A 22,684-nucleotide genomic window follows, 5' to 3' on the forward strand; every position below is an offset into this window, starting at 1 on the left:
ATTTAGAAGAGATGATGCAAATAGGGATTTTCATTGTATTTTTTGTATCTTTTTGTCATCTCAAATCCTTGTTTGGAATAAAATGAGTTATAAATAAATAGCCACAGGAGCTGTCTTCTTAGACTGAGAAACATAGTTCTCTAGAAAAGGTGGATAATAAAAACCCCCATTATAAGTTTTAACATTTTTAGGATTCATTATTTTTTCCTAATGTAATAAAAATCTGAAATCACATCTTTTTATAAAAAAAAGATTTGCTTATTGGAAGGCAAAGTTAGAGAGAAGGAGATATCTTCTACCTGTTGCTTCACTACACATGTGGCCACATGGCTTGGGCTGGGATGGGCTGAAGCTGGGAGCTGGAACTCCATCTAGGTCTCTCACATGGGTAGCAGGGATCCAGGCATTGGGCCATGGTTGCTGTTTCCCCAGGTGTATTAGCAGGAAGCTGGATTGGAAGTGGAGCAGCCAGGGTATGAACCTGAGCCCATATGGGTTGCTGGTGTTGCAGGCAGTGGCTTAGCCCAACTGCATCACAACACTGGCCCTAATACTGTGCCATTTTGTACTTGGTTCTGTTTCTGTGATTATTTTGATATACACTTCTAGAAAACAGTTATCAGCTCTTACTTACATCTCCACAGTGGAGTACTGGGCACTTAAGGATTCAGTAATTCTGCAAATATTCCCGAGTACCATGGTATTCTTTTGTTGGGAAATGTTAAATTTTCTCAAAGTATTAATTTTACAGTTTCCTATTTTTTTAATCTGTGGTGACTGAAAAAATTCATTTGAAATCTTACAAATTTGCTGTTATGGTAATAGTTGATGGTAATTCCAGCTATTTTCTTCATTTCTTTTTAGATATTCCTCTTCGTCAAGTTATAGCTGAGGAATGTGTTGCCTTTATGTTAAACTGGAGGGAAAATGAGTATCTCACATTGCAAGTTCCTGCATTTTTGCTTCAGAGTAATCCATATGTAAAGGTAATTTATAATAGATTTTTAGAATAGAGGATTATCAGAATTATTATTACTAGATCATTACATATTACCTGGGGTTTAAGGGTCTGTTTTTTAGTTTTCATTTAATTTGTTTGAAAGGTAGAGAAGAAGAGTTTCACCCTGCCCTCTGATTCACTCTTCAAATGCTGTTAATCAGGGCTGCCAGGCAGGAGCCCAGAGCCAAGAATTCACCTGGAGCTTCCTGTGTGGGTAGCAGGGACCAAATTACTTGGTCCATCACCTGCCTTCCTTCCAAGGGTAGGGGTCATTAGCAGAAAGCTGGAATGGAGAACAGCATGGGTCTTGAAATCGGGTGCTTTGATATACGGGATACAGGCATCCTAAGCTGTGACTTAACCACCGTACCAAATCTCTGCCCTTCTTTATATTTGAACTACTAAAGGAACTTGTCTGTGACACAAAGTAAGATTTGACAAATGCTTTTTTTCAGTATGTAGTTTAAAACATAGTTTTAATATTCCAAGCACATAACATTGCTTTCTCTAAATATTTCTTTGATACCTTATACTTCATGAGAATGGTAATACAAATTATTAAGTTAGCAAACAACACTTTTGTATAACCCCGAGGTAGTGAGAAGTTTGTCAGCCTTTATTGTTTGAGTTGCTATCAGCAAAGAGAACTGGTAGAACCTGTCTGGGGTGCACTTCTACCCATTTTCCATTTGGAATATGTTAGCCTTTAGAACCTATTGACCAAAAACAAAACAAAACAAAACAAAACAAAATATATATTTACTTCTCTGAGTTTGAGAGCCTGAATATATAACATGTTTATTTATTTATTTTTTATTTTTGATAGGCAGAGTAGACAATGAGAGAGAGAGACAGAGAGAAAGGTCTTCCTTTGCCGTTGGTTCACCCTTCAATGGCCGCTGCGGCCGGTGTGCTGCGGCCGGCGCACAGTGCTGATCCGATGGCAGGAGCCAGGTACTTATCCTGGTCTCCCATGGGGTGCAGGGCCCAAGCACTTGGGCCATCCTCCACTGCAATCCTTGGCCACAGCAGAGAGCTGGCCTGGAAGAGGGGCAACCGGGACAGAATCTGGCGCCCCAACCGGGACTAGAACCCGGGGTGCTGGCGCCGAATTAATAATATGCTTGCTGTTGCTTCCATTGTGATGTGGTGGTAAAGCCATCACCTGTGATGCCAGCATCCCGTATGGGTGTCAGTTTGGGTCCTAGCTGCTCCACTTCTAGTCCAATTAGCTCCTTGCTAATGTGCCTGGGAAAAGCAGTAGAAGATGGTGCAAGTGTCTGGGCGCCTGTCACCTACATGGGAGACCTGGAAGAAGCTCCTGGTTTCTGGCTTAAGCCTGGCCTAGCCCTAGCCAGTGTAGCCATCTGGAAAATGAGCCAGTTGATGGAAGATCTCTCTCTGTCTCTCTGTGTCTGTCATCTTTAACTCTGAATTTCAAATAAATAAATCTTTTTTTTTTTTTTTTTTTGACAGGCAGAGTGGACAGTGAGAGAGAGAGACAGAGAGAAAGGTCTTCCTTTTGCCGTTGGTTCACCCTCCAATGGCCGCCGCTGCAGCCGGCGCACCGCGCTGATCCTGGCAGGAGCCAGGAGCCAGGTGCTTTTCCTGGTCTCCCATGGGGTGCAGGGCCCAAGCACCTGGGCCATCCTCCACTGCACTCCCTGGCCATAGCAGAGAGCTGGCCTGGAAGAGGGGCGACCGGGACAGAATCCGGCGCCCCAACCGGGACTAGAACCCCGTGTGCCGGCGCCGCAAGGTGGAGGATTAGCCTATTGAGCCACGGCGCCGGCCTTCAAATAAATAAATCTTTAAAAAATCATAATATGCTTGTTATTAGTAGTTACACCCATACGAAATAATTCGTTCAGTAAATTGGTAGTATGTTGTTTATTTTGTCTTAATTGTCCCTATCCTCTGCAACCTGGAGTGCTACTGGATGCCTGAAATATCAAAAGGAAGTTTTCCTAAGATTACATCATTCATGTGTTAATATTGTGTATACTTTGAATCTTTTTTTCTTTAAAGATTTATTTATTTATTTGAAAGAGTTATGCAGAGAGAGAGGGGTCTTCCATCCAATGGTTCACTCCCCAATTGGCTGCAACGGCCGGAGCTGTGCCAATCCATAGCCAGGAGCCAGGAGCTCCTTCTAGGTCTCCCACGCAGGAGCAGGGGCTCAAGGGCTTGGGCCATCTTCTATTGCTTTCATAGGCCACAGCAGAGAGCTGGATTGGATGTGGAACAACCGGATCTCGAACCAGCACCCACATGGTATGCCAGTACTTCAGGCCAGGGTGTAAACCTGCTGAGCCACAGTGCCGGCCACTTTTTTTAAATCTTTTTTTTAAAGATTTGTTTATTTATTTGAAAGAGTTACACAAAGAGAGAGAGAGGGTTTTTTTTTTTTTATTTTTATTTTTTTTTATTTGACAGGCTGAGTTACAGAGAGAGAGAGGCAGAGAGAAAGATCTTCCTTCCGTTGGTTCACCGCACAAATGACCACTACGGCCAGCGTGCTGCGCCGATCCGAAGCCAGGAGCCAGGTGCTTCCTCCTAATCTCCCATGTAGGTGCAGGGCCCAAGGACTTGGGCCATCCTCCACTGTCTTCCTGGGCCACAGCAGAGAGCTGGACTGGAAGAGGAGCAACCAGGACAGAACCAGTGCCCCAACCAGGACTAGAACCCAGGGTACTGGCGCCGCAGGCAGAGGATTAGCCTAGTGAGCCACGGTGCTGACCAAGGGGCAGGCATTTGACTTAGCAGTCAACATACCTCTTGAAATTTCCACATGCCATATTGGAGGACCTAGGTTTAAATCCTGGCTCTGCCTCCATTTCTGGCTTCCTGCAAATGTGCATCCTGAGAGACAGTCATGATGGCTCTGATAATCAGGTTTCTGTCACCTACATGAGAAATTACAGTTGAGTTCTAGACTCTTGGCTTTGACCTGGCCTGCCCTTGACTGTTGTAAGCATTTGAGGAGTGAACCAGTGGGTGGGAGATATTTCTGCTTCTGTACCTTTCAAAATAGCAAGCAAACAAACATTGATGAGGAATGGAATTAAGCGAGAAGTTGAATAAACAGAAGAAAATGAATTTGAAATAAGGAGGTACAATATACCTGGCCTTGTGTTGTAGTAAACAGCTGTATGTACTCCAGTAGCAATTCCAGTTATCAGAGAAGAATATATTGATTGGACATGCAGGATCAGCTGTTCTCTTGGACTGGTATTAACTGGTATCTACTCACGTAGTAAAGATAGGGGTTTAACATCATTTTCACTAACTATAAAAAGCATCAGTACTCTTATTAATTTACTTATGGAGTTGGGGTTATGTAGAATGACATCCTTGTCCTTTGAGATGTACATTGGGGTATTCAGGGATATAATGTGGCAGTAACACCATGCGTGGCTTGATGAAGCACTGTGTTTGAGGATATATAAGGCTAACATGGCAGTGTATCCTAGATATTTTTCGAACTGTTTAATTTTTCTGTTTTAAAATTTTCATAACAAAACATGTTCATTTTCATCCTAATCCTGGTTTCCTTTTAAAGAAGACACTTTTCCAGTGGGAACCCCATCAGAGAAATTTCTAAGCACATTTCAGTAGGAACTAGTGTTTCCTATAGGACATGGAAGTTCTTGCCACTGCACCCTCTAAAGTATCCATTATATGTAAAATTTAATAATAAGTGGAATAGAAATACTGTCTCTTTCAAATTATAGATGAAAAAAAGTGCTGAATTTGATGTAAGCCTTTTTCTTTGTTTTCAGTTTGGGGTCTGTCTTGTCTCTGCCACTTGCTTTCAGCTCTTCTACTCTTAGTTTTGGATCCTTCCCACATGATCAGTCTCAGAGATGCCTTTATTCAGATCAGTTACTGTATGTAATCTGTTCTTCCTTGATACTCACATTAGCAGTGGCTCCACCCCCATTTGTTAGCATTTTTTTTTTTTAGGATAAAGTACCCCTAAATCTTGTTTCCGTATTCTACCAATTTTACTTATTTTTAAAACTTTCCTTATTTTTAATATTTGCATACTTATGGAATATAGTACAATTATATATATATATATGCAATGTTTAATGTAAATACTACTTTAATCTTTTGGCTTTTACTGCATTTAACATTATGGTATATGCCTTCAGCTACGCACCTTTTTTTTTTTTTTTTTTTTACTTGTTAAAGATTTTATTTATTTGAGAGAGAGAGTTGCAGACAGAGGGAGAGACAGAGAGAAAGGTCTTCCATTTGCTGGTTCACTCTCCAAATGGCCATAATGGCTGGAGCTGTGCCCATCTGAAGCCAGGAGCATCTTCTGAGTCTCCCACACAGGTGCATGGGCCCTTGTACTTGGGCCATCTTCTGCTCTCCCATTCCGTGGCAGAGAGCTCAATCAGAAGAGGAGCAGCCCAGACTAGAACCGGTGCCCATATAGGGTGCTGACACCACAAGCGGAGGATTAACCTAGTGCACCAGAGTGCCAACCCCCCTTTTTTTAAAAATTTTTTTAAAGATTTATTTATTTACTTGAAATGCAGAGTGACAGGGGGAGAGATCTTCCATTTGCTGGTTCACTCCCCAAATGCCTGCAACAGCTAGGGCTAAGCCAGGCTGAACTCCGGAAACTCCATCTGAGGGTCTCCCATGTGGGTAGCAGGAACCTAAGTTCCTTGGCTGTCATCTGCTGCCTCCCAGGTGCATTAACAGGTTGGAATGGCAGAATAGTTGGAAATTGAACCTGGCACTCTGATAGCAGAGTTAAGTGTTGTGTCATAATGCCTGCTCCACCATTTTTGTTTTTATACTTCTATTTATATATATTTTATTGTTTTTATGTATATTTTAGCAGCTTGTTTTCACTTAATAAATCACATAACCCTTTGCAGTGTCTCATTTTTGTTTTCATTAGTCCATAGTTATGCAGCAGTGATGATGTTTATATAGTAGAACCAGAGGATCTTCTTCCTCAAACAGATCCAGATCTGTTGTCAGTAGATCATGAGCTTTAAGTTCCTCATAGGTTATATTTAATGTGCTGTGCAAAGGTAACTGTGCTCTCTTTGGACAGCTATTTTTTGAATCCATTGTACCTTAATAATAGAACTTTTTTGTATGATATTACAGCTAATGTTTTATTATTTATTTTCTTTTTGTTACTATAGCTTGGACAGCTTTTAGCAGCTACATGCAAAGAACTTCCAGGCCCTAAAGAAAGTAGACGGACTGCTAAAGATCTTTGGGAAGTTGTTGTTCAAATCTGTAGTGTGTCCAGTCAGCACAAACGAGGAAATGATGGCAGAGTTAGTTTAATAAAGCAAAGGGAATCTACATTAGGTATAATGTATCGGTATGTATTGGTATGTTTCTATTTGTTATATATTTTTGAGTTTTTCTTGTTTTTTCTATTTGTACTGTTTCAAGAACATCTATATTGTATATCATAAAGATAAACCACTTAAAAATTATTTAAGAGGCAGAGAGAGAGCTCTCTGCTGGTTCACTCCTCAGATGCATTTAATGGGGGCTAGCATTGTAGTTTAACAGATTAAGCTACCGCCTGCAACACTGGCATCTCATATGGGCGCTGCTGGTTCAAGTCCCAGCTGCTTCACTTCAAATCTAGCTCCCTGCAAATGCATCTGAGAAAGTAGCAGAAGGTGGCCTAAGTCCTTGGGCCTCTGCACCCAAGTGCAGAGGTCTGTATTAGCAGGGAGCTGGCTGCTGGATTTGGAAGCAGGACTTGAATCCAGGCAATTTGATGTGGGTTGTAGATGTCTTATTTAATGCTAGGCTAAGTCTTGAGGCTGTCACTGCCCAAAGATAGATAGGAGCATGTGATTTAAACAGGGAAAAAATGTTACTAAGTTAGTATGAAAATATTATACTCATCAATGGAGAATTGGAGACTTAGGAATAAACCATCTACAATATATTACTTTATTTTTAATTTCAAATGCTAAATGTTTATAAAAATTTTTGTTTTTTTATAGGAGTGAACTTCTTTCTTTTATCAAAAAGTTACGGGTAAGATTAAAAATAATATAATTACTATTGATGTATTCATGGGGTGTGACTGAAAAATACTGAGTGCTTCAAGTTATGATTATATTATTGAAGTGACCTGTTAGTGTGCTTTTCTTGAGTGATCTTTATTGAAAGTGGAATAATCTGATATGGAGACTTTATTTTGTATTTACTTGACCATCTTTTAGCACAGAACAATTATTTTTTGAGTTTAAAAAAAAATATTTATTTATTGGGCCTGGAACTGTGGCATAGCAGGTAAAGCTGCCACCTTCAGTGCTAGCATCCCGTTGGGCGCCTGTTCGAGTCCTGGCTGCTCCACTTCCGATCCAGCTATCTGCTATGGCCTGGGAAAGCAGTGGAAGATGACCCAAGTCCTTGGGCCCCTGCACCCACATGGGAAGAACCAGAGGAAGCTCTTGGCTCCTATCTTCGGATTGGTTCAGCTCTGGGCTTTGCAGCCAATTGGGGAATGAACCAGTGGATGGAAGCCCGCGTGCGCGCTTGCTTGCTCTCTCTCTCTCTCTCTTTCTGTCTCTCTGCCTCTCCTCTCTCTTTGTAACTCTGATTTTCAAATAAATAAATAAATCTTTAAAAATATAGATTTGTTTGTTTATTTGAAAGGCAGAAATACAGAGAGAAAGAGAGACAGAGAGAGATCGTCCATCCACAGGTTCACTCCCCAGATGACTATAACAGGTGGAGCTGGACTTATCCAATTCTAGGGGCTTCTTCTGGGTCTCCCATGTAGGTGCAGGGGCCCAAGGACTTGCGCCATCTTCCATTGCTTTCCCAGGCATATTAGCAGGGAACTGGATTGGAAATGGAGCATCCGGGACTGGAACCAGTACCCAAATGGGATGCCACAGCACAAGCAGTGGCTGTACCTGCTATACCATTATGCCGGCCTCATTGTTTTTGCATGGCGTTGGCCCCATTATTTTTTAAATTGTAAAAGAAATCCTTGTAATAGGGCTAGATGTGTAAGGCTTGGCATTAGTTTTTGTTTGATAGCATTAATGTCTTTTTTGTTTCATGGGTATAACCTAGGCCTCATCCTCTAAATATTTTAAGGAATAAGAAGTCTGAAGGTAACCTGCAGAGGTAGCCTGAAATCCTAGTTGAAAGAGATCTGTTAACTCAGTTTCAAAAGTCAGATGAGGACATGACTCTGGAGATAGACTCATAAGTCAGATGCATAATGAAATATGGTAATTTTCTTTTTGTTTTTTAAAGATTTATTTTTATTTATTTGAAAGTGTTTCAGGCGGGTGCCACAGCTCACTAGGTTAATCCTCCACCTGCGGCACTGGCACTCCAGGTTCTAGTCCTGATCGTGGCGCCGGATTCTGTCCCGGTTGCTCCTTTTCCAGTCCAGCTCTCTGCTGTGGCCTGGGAGTGCAGTGGAGGATGGCCCAAGTGCTTGGCCCTGCACCCGCATGGGAGACCAGGAGAAGCACCTGGCTCCTGGCTTCAGATTGGTGCAGCGCCCCAGCCGTAGCAGCCATTTGGGTGGTGAACCAACGGAAGGAAGACCTTTCTCTGTCTCTCTCTCTCACTGTCTAACTCTGCCTGTCAAAAAAAAAAAAAAAAAAAAAAAGTGTTTCAGAGAAAGGTAGAGCAGGAGTAGGGGGAGTGTCTTTATCCTGTTTCACTCCCCAAATGGCTGCAATGGCCAGGGTTGGGCAGTCTGAAACCAGGAGCGAAGAGCTTCATTTGGGTTTCCCACGTGGGTGAGGGGCCCAAAGACTTGGGCCATCTTCCACTGCTTTCTCAGGTGCATTAGCAAGGAGCTGGATCAGAAGTAGTGCAGCTGGGACTTGAACTGGTGCCCATACAGGATGCCGACATTGCAGGCCGGGGCTTTAACCCACTGTGCCACAGTGCCAACCGTTGGTAATTTTCATGTAAACTGTGTGTGCTGTAATTTTTCATGAGATTAAAAATTGAGTTGATATTTAATGTGTGCTAAATCAAAGTTTATACTAAATTTAAAAGTTGTAAGAATCTTTTAAAAGAAAATACTTGGTTTCTCTGAGGTTAGCAGAAATTTTAAATGTTTAAATATGATTTACAGACTGTTTTCTTTCTTGTAGGAACCATTGGTTTTGACTATTATTTTATCACTCTTTGTGAAACTTCATAATGTTCGGGTCAGTAGTTCTTAATTATATTTTCATAAAATTTTTGAAAGGAATTTCTTTTTAAATTAGGCTTTTTTTTCTCTTTTTAAAGGAGGACATTGTAAATGATATTACAGCTGAGCACATTTCTATTTGGCCATCTTCTATTCCAAAGTAAGTAGTGGTATAGATTACATTTTATTAAATTAGTTACATATTTAGAAACCATCTTGACTGGTATAGATACCCTTAGATAATTTCGTTAAAAGGCCAGTTTTTTTATGGTTCTACAACTGTCTTTGTTTTTGTATTATAGTAATTATCTTCCTAAAAATTACAGTAAGGTATAACTCTTAAGACCCAAGATAAATTGACCCTAAATAGAACAGAAGACTTAAGTGGTCTTCATTATCAGTGGGTAGAAGTAGAGAATTGAGCCTAATGAAAGGGCTTTGTATCAGGTTTCTAGTATCGTACCGCTGGTGCAAATATCCATATGAAAAAAAAATTTATAATCTCTTCTAGTATGAAGTTTCTTCAGTAAGCTCACAAAAAATGAAATTAAAAGGTAACTGTTTAAATCCTTGCAGTTTTTTTTTTTTTTTTTCCCTTAAGATTTATTTATTTGAAAGGCATGGAGAAAGAGTAGGAGAAATACAGATAGAGATCTTCCATCTGCTAGTTTACTCCCCAAATGGCCACTGTAGTTTTGGGCTGGGCGAGGTCAAAGTCAGGAGCCCATGCAAGTCTCCTATGTTGTTGCAAGGGCCCAAGTAGCTGGGCCAACTTGCCCTGCTTTCCCAGGCATATAAGCAGGGAGTGGGATTGGGAGCAGAGCAGCTTGACTTGAACCACCACTCCAATATGGGGTGTTAGTGTCTAAAGCCATGGGTTAACCCACTGTGTCATAAACTGGCCTGCAAATTTTTTTACAATATGCATTTTTAAAATAATACATATTCTCTATGAACTTAAAAAAATTATTCAAGAAGCAGAGGAACACAGACACAGAGTTCCTGTCTTCTTGTTCACTCCTCAAATGCCTACAATGTCTGGGGCTAAGCCAGGTTGCAGCTGAGAGCTGGGATCTTTTTTTTAAAGATTTATTTATTTATTTGAAAGGCACAGTTACACAGAGAGAGAAGGAGAGGCAGAGAGAGAGAGAGAGAGAAAGAGAGAGAAAGAGAGGTCTTCCATCCGCTGATTCACCCCCCAGTTGGCTGCAGTGGCCGGGGCTGTGCCGATCTGAAGCTAGGAGTCAGGAGCTTCCTCTGGGTCTTTCCACCTGGATGCAGGGGCCCAAGGATTTGGGCCATCTTCCTCTGCTTACCCAGGCCATAACAGAGAGCTAGATCAGAAGTGGAGCAGCCAGGATGAGAGCTGGGATCTTAGTCTGTCTTAGATCTGCATGACAGGGACCCAGCTACATCACCTGCTACCTCTAGTGTTTTCATAGGCAGGAACCAGAGCTGGGAATCAAACCCAGGTACTCTGATATGGGATGTACATATTTAACTGCTAGGCCAAATCCCCACCCTGCTATGAACGTTCTAAAGTTTTATAGTACAGTTATTACGGGATACTCCCATCTTTCACTACTTTCCTAGGCCGTAGCAGAGAGCTAGATTGGAACAGAAGCAACTGGGACTTGAACTTGCGCCCATATGGGATACCAGGGCTCAGCAGCTGGAGGCTTAGTTCATTATGCCACAGTGCTGGCCCCAGATTTATTGAACTTTTGAGTCTGGCCTTTGGTTGTCTTGGCAGGGCCAGACCAAAAGGAACACCCATGGGCCAGACACTCCGCACCCTTTTTGTAAGTTGTAGAGTGAGGGCTTGAACCTCATATGTATCTGAATCCAGAACCTGTGTTATCTACTATTGTACTTTATTGCTTCTGGGAGATAAGATTGATCATCTGTTTCTCTTGGAGGCTTGCTTATCTTTAATCTTCCCAATTCCACATTCTATTTCTGTACCTTAAGGTGTCCACATTTAACCAGGCTAAGAGCATCTGGTCCCATTGCCTACCTTTTTATTGACTCTTACCAAATGCACTGGGGAGCTATACTTGCCACATCTGTCGCCTAACCTTTATCAGACTAGGGAAAGAAACATCTAATGCAGGAGAATCAGTTACTTTTGCAGGAAGCTACATAGCAGTATTTCTCGTATTCAAGCTCTTATTTCTTGTGGCTTCAGCTAGGTAAGAGAACTTAAAAGCCATTTGGGGAGATTTTGTTCCCAGTAATTTGTCCTAAAAGCAGAAATGGGTTTTTATCCTACTACTTTTAAATGCTTTAAACATTTGAAAAGATATAAAGATACTTTAGTCACTTTCTTGGTTATTTTTGGAAAAAAAGGAAACAAATCACTTTCTTTTTAGTGATTTATGAAAAGTTAGCTAATCATGTTTCTCAAACAAAGTAGTTTTGTTAGTTTTTATGTATTTACCCTTAGTAATATTTAGTGTGGTATTTGTGACTACCTAGATTTCCACTGCCGTTTTGTTTCTAATAAATGTATGTATGGAATTTGAAGTTGACATTTAATACAGGGACTCACATTAAGTGTCTTCCTTTTAGCCTGCAGTCTGTGGACTTTGAAGCTGTGGCAATCACAGTGAAAGAACTAGTTCGGTATACACTCAGTATAAATCCAAACAACCACTCCTGGTTAATTATTCAGGCAGACATTTATTTTGGTAAGTGAGATGTTTGGTTGCTTTGGGTTTTGTTTTTGTAGCAAGTAAAAGTAATTATGTTGCTCATTTTATTAGAATATTTTATTGAACTTTATTTGATTTTGAGATTTACTTTTCTTTATACAATTAAGAATATAAAACCAATTGTTTTAACTTTTCTTTTGGTATAGAACCCTTGGTTCAGGTGCTTTTAATTTACCTTTTTTCTGTTTCTTAAAAATGGAATTTTAAAATCAATTAAGTTGGTTATTTAAGGTGAATTTTATCTGTAAAATTGCTTTTTAAAGATTATAAAATAGCTGTAAGTATGCTTAGTAACTGTTTATATTATGGGAGATAGATCCATAATTTCCCCCTCCCTGATTTTATATGATAGGATTTTCTAATTTGTTAGGTAGTCTCCAAAATGTCTATTATTGTGCAGATCATATAAATTTTCTGACTGGTATTTTCAGGATCAGTTTTTTTTTTTTTTTTTTTTAAGATTTATCTTATTTGAAAGGCAGAGATCTGGGGGCTGGAGGGAGAGATTGAAATTTTCCATCTACTTGTTCATGCCCTGAATGGCTACAACTGTCAGGGCTAGGCCAGGCCAAAGCCAGGAGCTTGGCACTCCATCTAGGTCTTCCATGTATGTAGTGGGGGTCCAAGTACTTGGGCCATATTCTGCTGCTTTACCAGGCACATTAACAGGAAGCTGGATTGGAGCTGTAGCAGCTGAGTCTTGAACTGACATTAATCTTTGATGCTGGTATTGCAGGCAGTGGATTAACCCACTATATCACAACACTGACTCTAGGATCAATTTTTTTTTTTTTTTTTTAAGATTTTATTTATTTGAAAGAGTTACAGAGAGAAGTAGAGACAGAGAGAGGGTTCTTCCATCTGCTGATTCACTCCCGAGATGGTTGCGGTGGCCTGAGCTGTGCTGATCCAAAACCAGGAGCCAGGAGCTTCTTCAGGGTCTCCCACATGGGTGCAGTGGCCCAAGGTCTTGGACCATCTTCTACTACTATCCCAGGCCATACCAGGGAGCTGGATCAGATGAGGAGCAGCCAGGACTAGAACCGGTGCCCATATGGGATGCCGGCACTTCAGGCCAGGGCTTTAACCCACTGTGCCACAGCGTCGGCCCCTCCAGGATCAATTTTAAAAAGTCGATTAAAGGGGTCAGTGCTCTTGCATAGAGGGTTAAGTCTCTGCCTGTAGTGCTGGCATCCCATGTGAGTGCTGGGTCAAGTCCTGGCTCATCCACTTTTGATCCAGCTCCCTTCTTTATCTCACTCTTTTTTTTTTTTTTAATAAATATTTTTTAAAGGTTTATTTATTAGAAAGGCAGAGGTAGAGAAGTTGAGAGGTAGAGAGAGAGAGAGAGAGAGAAAGTAAAAGTCTTCCATCTGCTGGTTCACTCCGCAAACAGCTGCAAAGGCCGGAGCTGAGCTAATCCAAAGCCAGGAGCCAAGAACTATGTCTGGGTCTCTCACACAGGTGCAGGGGCCCAAGGACTTGGGCCATCTTCCACTGCTTTCCCAGGCCATAGCAGTGAGCGGGATTGAAAGTGGAACAGATGGGACTCGAACTGGTGCCCATATGGGATGCTGGCACTGCAGGTGGCAGCTTTACCCACTACACCACAGCACCAGCCCCCCAACTCCCTTCTAATGTGCCTGCTAGGGCAACAAAGGATGCTCCAAGTGCTTGGGCCCCTGACCCATGTGGGAGACCTGGAAGAAGCTCCCTGGCTCCTGGCTTCGGTCTGGCCCAGCCTGGCCGTTGCAACCATTTGAGGAGTGAACCAGCAGATGGGAAATCTCATTCTCTCTCTCTTTTCTCTGTGTGTCTCTGCTTTTCAAATAAATATTTTTTTAAAAAAAAGTTGATTGAAGGCAAAATTTCAAAATATAATGGTAGAATGAATAAGAACATCAACCCCCATGTGTCTGCCACCCAGCTTTAACAATAATTAATTCAACACCAGTACTATTTTATCTATTCCCTTACTTACTTTCTCTCTCCAGTGGATCATTTGGATAATTGCTGATTTTAATGTTTGTTTTCATCCCAACCCCAAAACAAGTTTATCATCATAATCTCTCTCTCTCTTTTTTTAAGTTTTATTTATCTGAAAGGTAGAGAGGTGCCCAGCAATGTGGCACCATTGATTAAGCCACTAGTTTTGATGCCTGCAACCCGTATTGGAATGCCAGTTTGAGTCTTGGCTACACCACTTCTGATCTAGCTCCCTGCTAATGCACCTGGGAAGACAGTGAAGGTGGCCCAAGTACTTGGGCCCTTGCTACCCATGTGGGAGACAGGGATGGATTTCCTGGCTTCTGGCTCTGGCTTCAACCTTGCTCAGCACTGGCTGTTGTAGCCATTTAGGGAGTGATCCAGGGATAGACAATCTTTCTTTGTCTTTCCCTCTTTCTCTATAGCTCTGCCTTTTGAATAAATGAATGAAAGAATGAATACATACATACAGAAATCTTAAAAAAGATTAAAAATTTTCCATCCATTGGTTGACTGCCCAAAAACTTGCTATAGCAGCGGCTTAGTGAGGCTGAAGGTAAGAGCCCGGAACTCCATTCAGGGCTACAGTGTAGGTGGCATTGACCCTAGTACTTGAGCTAAATTGTCTATTCCTTTCCAGGGTGCACATTGGCAGTAAGGTTGTTTGGAAGTGAGGTTGGTCAAACACAGGCACTCCAGTATAGAATGTGGGGTTCCAAGCGGCAACTACAATGCTTGTCTCATCAAGATTTTAATATCTGGGTGCCAGCATTGTGGCGTAGTGGGTTAAGCTGCCATCTGTGGCACTGGCATCCCTTATGGGTGCCAAATGAGCCCCGCTGCTCCATTCCAATCCAGCTCCCTGCTGATGCTCCTGGGAAAGCAGCGGAAGATGGCCCAAGCACTTGGGTCCCTGCTACCCACATGGGGGAACTGGAGGAAGCTCCTGGCTCCTAGCTTTGAATGGGCCCAGTTCCAGCCATTGCAGCCATCTGGGGAGTAAACCAGCAGTTAGAAGCTCTCTCTCTCTGTCTCTCTCTCTTCCAGTCTCTCCTCTCTCTCTGTAACTGCTTTTCAAATAAATCAATCTTTGAAAAAAAAAAAAAGATTTTTAAGGGGCTGGCGCTGTGGTGTAACAGCTAAAGCCACCACCTGCAAGGCTGACATTACACATGGGTGCTGGTTCGAGTCCCGGCTGCTCCACTTTCAATCCAGCTCTCTGCTATGGCCTGGGAAAGCAGTAGAAGGCCCAGTGCTTTGGCCCCTGCACTTGCATGGGAGACCTGAAAGAATCTTCTGGCTCCTGGCTTCAGATCAGTGCAGCTTCGGCCATTGTGGCCAGTTGGGGAGTGAACCAGTGGATAGAAGACCTCTCTCTCTCTCTCTGCTGGTTCACTCTACAATTGGCTGCAACGGCTGGAGCTGCACCAATCCTTAGCCAGGAGCGTCTTCCGGGTTTCCCACATGGGAGCAGGGACCTGACTTGGGCCGTCTTCTACTGCTTTCCCAGGCCATAGCAGAGAGCTGGATCGGAAGTGGAGCAGCCAGGACTAGAACTGGTGCCCATATGATGTATTGGCGCCATAGGTGGAGGTTTATTTAGCCCACTACCCCACAGCGTTGGCCCTATGTCACATCCTAAATGTGGTTAAAAAACTAAAGGCAATTTTCCCTGTGTGTTCCTGATAAGAGTAAAGTTTTATCCCTAGGTTGTGCTTTGAATTTTGTCCACTTATGAAGTTGTCCCTGACTGTTCACAAAAGAGGTCCTATCTGTTTTTCCAACTACCATTGCTAATAACAGGTACTTTTTTGTATTTGTTTTCTCCTTCAGCAACAAATCAGTATTCAGCAGCGCTTCACTACTACCTCCAGGCAGGAGCTGTGTGTTCTGATTTCTTTAATAAGGCTGTGCCCCCTGATGTGTATACAGACCAAGTAAGTTGTTTCTGTAGGCTTTTCTTCTTGCCTGCCTTTACATATCCCTCTTCCTGGGCCACTTTGCAGTTGAACTTTGCCATTTCCATATATTCGATGGTAAGATCCTATATGGTAACACCCAAGTTGATTACTATAGAAGAGATTGCTCCATTTCTAATACATTTTGCTGTTTTGATTCTCAAGATGCATCTCAAGTGCAGTCTGTCCTAAACTGTGTTTAATGTCTTACTTTACCAGTCTCCCCTCATAATAAACTCACCTATGCTTCCAAAACTCAACTCCACAACATCAGTGTTGTTTAACTATTTGAGCATTATCCTTTGTTCTTTGCCTTGCTTTATTGACTCCTCCTAATACCCACTCAGCTTTCAAATCATATGGATTTTTTCTCAAATTCCCAATTTTTTAATTTTCTGTATATATTTAAGTTATACAACATATTTTGATATATACATAATAAAATGATTACTACGGTCAGACAAATCATATCCATCACCTTCCTTAGTTAACCTTTTTTTTAAATATTTTATTTATTTATTTATTTATTTTTGACAGGCAGAGTGGATAGTGAGAGAGAGACAGAGAGAAAGGTCTTCCTTTTTGTCGTTGGTTCACCCTCCAATGGCCGCCGCGGCCAGCGCACTGCAGCCGGCGCATTGCGCTGATCCGAAGCCAGGAACCAGGTGCTTCTCCTGGTCTCCCATGCAGGACCCAAGGACTTGGGCCATCCTCCACTGCCCTCCCGGGCCACAGCAGAGAGCTGGCCTGGAAGAGGAGTAACCGGGACAGAATCCAGCGCCCCGACTGGGACTAGAACCCAGTGTGTGGGCGCCGCAGGTGGAGGATTAGCCTATTGAGAGGCAGCGCCGGCCCTTAGTTAACCTTTATTTGTGAGTGTGATAAGGGCACCTAAAGTGTACTGTTGGCAGGTTTTTAGTACAGTTATTTTTTTTTTTAAGATTGATTTCTTTTTTTTTTTTTTTTTTTTTTGACAGGCAGAGTGGACAGTGAGAGAGAGAGACAGAGAGAAAGGTCTTTTTTTTTTTTTTTTTTTTTTTTTTTTTTTTTTTTTGACAGGCAGAGTGGACAGTGAGAGAGAGAGACAGAGAGAAAGGTCTTCCTTTGCCGTTGGTTCACCCTCCAATGGCCGCCGCGGCCGGCGCGCTGCGACCGGCGCACCGCGCTGATCCGATGGCAGGAGCCAGGAGCCAGGTGCTTTTCCTGGTCTCCCATGGGGTGCAGGGCCCAAGCACCTGGGCCATCCTCCACTGCACTCCTGGCCACAGCAGAGGGCTGGCCTGGAAGAGGGGCAACCGGGACAGAATCCGGCGCCCCGACCGGGACTAGAACCCGGTGTGCCGGCACCGCAAGGCGGAGGATTAGCCTAGTGAGCCGCGGCGCCGGCCTAGATTGATTTCTTTATTTGAAAATCAGAGTTGGGGTTAATGCTGTGGTATTTGTGGGCTAAGCCTGTGCTTGTGGCAGCAGCATCTCATATAGGTGCTGGTTCGTGTCCTGGCTGTTTATTTGATCCAGCTCTCTGCTGATGGCCTCAGAAAGCAGTGGAAAATGGCCTAAGTGCTTGGGCCTCTGCACCCTCGTGGTAGCTCCTGGCTTTTGGCTTCAGGTCGGCCCAGCTCTGGCCGTTGTGGCCATTTGGGGAGTGAATCAGCAGATGAAAGACCTTTCTCTCTGTCTCTACCTTTCTGTTTGTAACTCTGCCTCTCAAATAAATAAATCAGATCTTTAAAAAGAAAATGGTAGAGATCTTTCATCTCCTGGCTCACTCTCCAGATGGTTGCAGTGGCCAGAGCTAGGCCAGTCCAAAGCCAGGAGCTGGGAGCTTCCTCCAGGTCTTCTAGGTGGGTGGCAGGGGTCCAAGCACTTGGGCCATCCTCTGCAGCTATTAGCAGGGAACCAGATCAGAAGTGGAGTAGCTGGGACCCGAACTGGGACCCATATGGGATTCCAGTGTTGGAGGCGGCAGCTTTATCTGCTGTGCTACGATGCTGGCCCCATACAATGTTATTTTTTTAAAAATTCATTTATTTATTTGAAAGGCAGACTGATAGGGGGAGAGAGAGAGAGATTTGCATCTACTGGTTCACCCCCCAACTGAATGCAGTAGCCAGGACTGGACCAGGTGTTCCATCCAGGTCTCCCACTGATGTGACAGGGACCCAAGTGCATGGACCATACCTTACTGCCTTCCCAGACATATTAACAGGGAGCTGAATCAGAAATACAGCTGTTGGAAATTGAACCAGTTTTTTCAATATAGGATGCTGGTGTTGCAGGTGGCAATTTAGCTCACTGCTACATGCCTGCCCCAGTATACAGTGCTATTAACTATAGTTCTCATGCTGTATATTCAAGCTCTAGACTTTATTTTACCTTATTGCAAATTTTTGCCCTTTGACCTACTTCTTACCACTTTTTCCCGCTGTCCATCTTGTATTACTTTTTTAAAAATTTGATTGACAGTTACAGTGAGAGGGATAGACAGATCTTCGTCCAATGGTTCACGCCTCAGATGGTTACAATGGCCAGGAATGGACCATGCTGTTGCCAGGAGCTTCTTCCAGGTCTCCCACATGGGTGGCAGGGGCCCAGACACTTGGGCCATCTTCTGCTGCTTCTTCCAGTATATTATCAGGGAGTTGGCTATGAAGTGGGGCTGCTGGGATACAAACCAGAGCCCACAATGGAAGCTGGCACCACCGGTGGCGGTTTTACCTATTAATGCCACAACACCAGCCCCTCATTTTCTTTTTATATGCATTGCTGTTTCCTCTTAGACCACCATGAAAATTTATATTTTTGTAGCATTTTTAGATTCATAGCAAAATTGAATGGAACCTAGTTTTCCGATACCCTTTGTCCACTCCAACCCTTGCCTTGCCATAACTTTCCCCTTCTGGTGCCATTGCTTATGAAAAATGGCAAATTTGTTACAGTTGACCTTAACTAACTTTTGAAAATAATCATGATTTTGTTGTAGGTGATAAAGCGCATGATAAAATGCTGTTCTTTGCTGAACTGCCACACACAGGTTAGTTTACAATCTTACATTGATTTATGTTGTGTATTAAGGTACTTCAGAGCATTGTGGAAAAACAGATTTTGGTGCAAAAGATTTGAAATCTAAGTGTATGATGAGTTCATGAAAAATGTTTTTTAAAAACTTCATTCATTAACACTTTTGTATTTCTGTTTTTTCACTAAGTTTTTGAGTTTTTTCGTATGGTAAAGTTTGTCATACTGTAATGCATTGGGCTGGGAAATAACTTATTTTCCTTACCAAAATTACTTAAATTTTAAGAGTGTGGTGTACTATTTAAAATTTTTTAGTAGTTTAGAATTTTAGCCGAAGGAAACTATGAATTAGTTAACATTGAACTTCCTAAATGAAAAGCATTCTTATGTTTTCTTCTATATAAGAATAAACTTATATATTAGTTATTAGATGTATTTTAAAACCATAGGGAGGTACACTTCTTACCTATAAGAAAGGCTTTGCTCAGAAGACGTAGCAAGTGTCTGTGAGGATGTGACACTGGAACGTTCGTGTGTTGCTGGTAGGAATGTGAGGTGGTGCAGCCTCTGGGAAAGTGGCCGTTCCTCAAAGGGTTCAACATGGGCTTTATCATATGACCCAGTAATTCACTCCTGGGTTTATGCCCAATAGAACTGAAAACATGTGACCGATGATGTTCGTAGCGTCATTATTATAGTATAAAGTAAAAAGAAGAAAAAAACCCAGATAACACACATATCCATCAAATGATGAACGCATGATCAAAAATATGATATGTCCATGAAGTGAAATGTTCAGCTATAAAAAGAAATGAAGTGTTGATATGTGCTGCTATATGGGTAAACCTTGTCAGTGAATAAATCCAGACATAAAAGGTCACATATTGTATGATTCCATTCACATGAAAAGTCGAGAATAGGCAGTTCTGCGGGGACAGAAACTAGATTAACGGTTATCAGAGACTTGAGGGGACAGGGAAACATGAATGATAGCACTGGGTATAGGTTTTTTGGAGGGGTAATGAAAATGTTTTAGAATTTGATAGTGGTGATGGTTATACAAGCTTGTGAATATCCTAAAAACTACCACACTGTGCTTTCAATGGGTAACTCTCATGGTATGTGGATTATTGAAAACAGTTTTTAAAGCGATGAACATTATGACCTCAACTGATTGAAATAGGTATTTTTATGCTAAGCAGACTATCAGCTTAAATTTTGCAAAAATGAGCTTTTGTAGTTGCTGACTATAGAAGTTTTAATTGTGTGGCCTGTTATTGAATGTTGTGACACTTTTGCTTACCAGTGTTTGATTCATAGTGAAGTTTTTGTACTAGGGCTTTTTACCAGCTTCTCATTCAAAGTTGTGGTTTAGTTCCATGATGAAGCAATATTTGTTAGACACTTGTATAAAGGTTTTTGAAGTTCAAATTAGATGGAATCCATAAATAGGAACTGACCCACTGAGTGTGAAAACCTTCTTATAGAGTATATTTTTCAATTACCCTCCCAAACCAGTAGTCATTGTTACATGAAACTTTTCAATTCTTCATTTACGTAGGTGGCAATTTTATGTCAGTTCCTCAGAGAAATTGACTACAAAACAGCCTTTAAGTCACTACAGGAACAAAACAGGTATGCATGATTTTTAAAATGAGATTGAAATTTTTCTGCTTATAAGAAAGTAACTGAATTCTGTTTTTCAGTCATGATGCAATGGACTCCTACTATGACTACATATGGGATGTTACCATTTTGGAATACTTGACTTGTATCCTTTCATTGACATTTGTCTTTAGAAGCCTTACCCTCTGTAAATTAAAGTAATTCATATTGTGTCTTTTCCATATCAAAACTGAAAAACAACTGAGCTTCCATTATTATGTTTATACTATTGCATTTTTCTTAATTGATATTTAGATCTTCATCATAAAAGAGGAGAGACAGATAAAAGACAAATTGCGGTAAGTTAGTTTATAACATTCTTCAGTGAAATACTTAGTTTCCAGAATATTAAACAGTTGTTAAGATTTGGACCAAAAAAAAAAAGATTTTGTGTGCCCAGTTACTGCCAAAATCTGGCTATCATTGTTTACTTATTAAAAGATCCTGTTCTCAGTTTATCTTATCTTAAAATGTTAGATTAGATCATATCCCTGCTCCAAACCTTTAGATGGTTTCTCATCTCACACACAGTCAAAAGTTGTTACAGTGTACCCATGTGACTTAACTCCTTTGCTAACTTCTGCTACACCAATACTCCTACTGTTCTTTGAACATGCCAAGAACATCGACCAGCTGAGCCCCTTTGAAATCTTCCTTCCAGGTCTCTCTTCAGTTGTCACCTTCTTCATGAACATCTTTTCCTGGCCATCTTAAAAGTAATAATGCTCCCACCTTTTTTTCCTCTCTACCACTCTTATTCTCATTTCCCTTTAAAATTTTTTTACTCATAACATTTAACATATGACGTATTGTATATTTACTGATTTATTATTGCGTGAAGGCAAGGACTTGGTTTTGTTGTCATTGATACCTAGAGTGGTGCCTGGCACATCAAAGGTGCTCTGTTCTTGAATAGATGAACTAGTAACTAAAATTTGACTTATATTTGTATGCCAGTGCATTTCAAATTTTTTTGAAAGATTTTCTTTTATTTATTTAAAAGACATCTACAGAGAGAAGTAGAGCCAGAGAGAGAGAGGTCTTCCATTCACTGGTTCACTCCCCAAATGACCACAACGGCCAAAGCTGAGCTGATCCGAAGCCAGGAGCCAGGAGCTTCTTATGGGTCTCCCACACAGGTGCAGGGGCCCAAGGAGTTGGGCCATTTTCTACCGCTTTCCCAGGCTATAGCAGAGAGCTAGATCGGAAGTGGAGCAGCCAGGACTTGAACCAGCACCCATATGGGATGCCGGCACTGCTGGCCAGGGCTTTAATCCACTGTGCTACAGCGCTGGCCCTGCATTTGAAATTTATTGCCATTTTTACTTGCCTAACATTGGATGCATCACTATCATTGGTTTTTAAAAAGTACACAAGAGTTGTACTAGTTGGCTTGTTACTTTAAAATGCCTAAGAGAAGAAACAACTTAGCAAGAGGGGAGATTTATTTTGACTTGTGGTTTGAAGGTTCATAGTTAAAGATCAGGTGGTTGTATTGGGCTGGCCTCTGGTGCAGGCTGGTAGTGAGTGGCAGAGCGTGAGCAGAGGAATGATCGTCTCGTGAGCCTGGAAGCAGAGGCACATAGCAAGGAGCATGCTCTTCTTCTGCCCTCTGTGTAGTTCCTTCTTAGAATGTCATCATGACTTGTTCTTGCGACTCCACCCCAGTAACCTTATCCAAACCAGCCACTTCCCAAAGGTCCTGCCTTCAGACACCATAATTGGGTCTCAGTTTAAAACATCAACTATCAATGTATTCACCATTAACATAAGACCTTAGAGTTAAAACATCTGTGTGTGGGCGACCAAATCCTGTTAAGTCTATAATAAGGGTACTTTAAAAAGTTCATGGATAAGTGGAATAAATATAAAAGCAGGGGTTGTTGTTGTGGTTTGGAAAGTTAAGCTGCTGCCTGTGATGCCAGCATCCCATGTGAGCACTGGTTGTGGTCCAGCTGCTCCACTTCTGATCTAGCTCCCTACTAATGGCCTGGGAAAGCAGTGGAAGATGGCCGTAGTGCTTGGACCCCTACTACCCACCTGGGAGACCAGGTGAAGCTCTTGGCTTCAGCCTGGCCCAGTCCTGGCCATTGTAGATATTTGGGGAACCAGTGGATGGAGGATCTTTCTCTAACTGCCTTTCAAATAAATAAGTAAATCTTAAAAATGC

General features: G+C 41.9%; 1 protein-coding gene across 2 annotated transcripts in view; it reads left to right on the plus strand.

Moving 5' to 3' along the window:
• The window catches only part of INTS8 (integrator complex subunit 8), a 71,601-nt gene that overhangs the window by 45,570 nt on the left and 3,347 nt on the right, over positions 1–22,684 (plus strand). For both annotated transcript variants that reach the window (XM_002710696.6, XM_089335546.1), the window contains exons 16-26: positions 865–986; positions 6,175–6,359; positions 7,003–7,036; positions 9,133–9,189; positions 9,272–9,333; positions 11,745–11,863; positions 15,707–15,810; positions 18,815–18,865; positions 20,411–20,484; positions 20,556–20,620; positions 20,770–20,813. In XM_002710696.6, the coding sequence (XP_002710742.1) occupies positions 865–986; positions 6,175–6,359; positions 7,003–7,036; positions 9,133–9,189; positions 9,272–9,333; positions 11,745–11,863; positions 15,707–15,810; positions 18,815–18,865; positions 20,411–20,484; positions 20,556–20,620; positions 20,770–20,813 (917 nt within the window). The remainder of the gene's footprint in view (positions 1–864; positions 987–6,174; positions 6,360–7,002; positions 7,037–9,132; positions 9,190–9,271; positions 9,334–11,744; positions 11,864–15,706; positions 15,811–18,814; positions 18,866–20,410; positions 20,485–20,555; positions 20,621–20,769; positions 20,814–22,684) is intronic.

This window comes from Oryctolagus cuniculus, chromosome 6 (genome assembly GCF_051225735.1).
Source record: "Oryctolagus cuniculus isolate XC-2025 breed Fujian yellow rabbit chromosome 6, ASM5122573v1, whole genome shotgun sequence".
NCBI lineage: Eukaryota > Metazoa > Chordata > Mammalia > Lagomorpha > Leporidae > Oryctolagus > Oryctolagus cuniculus.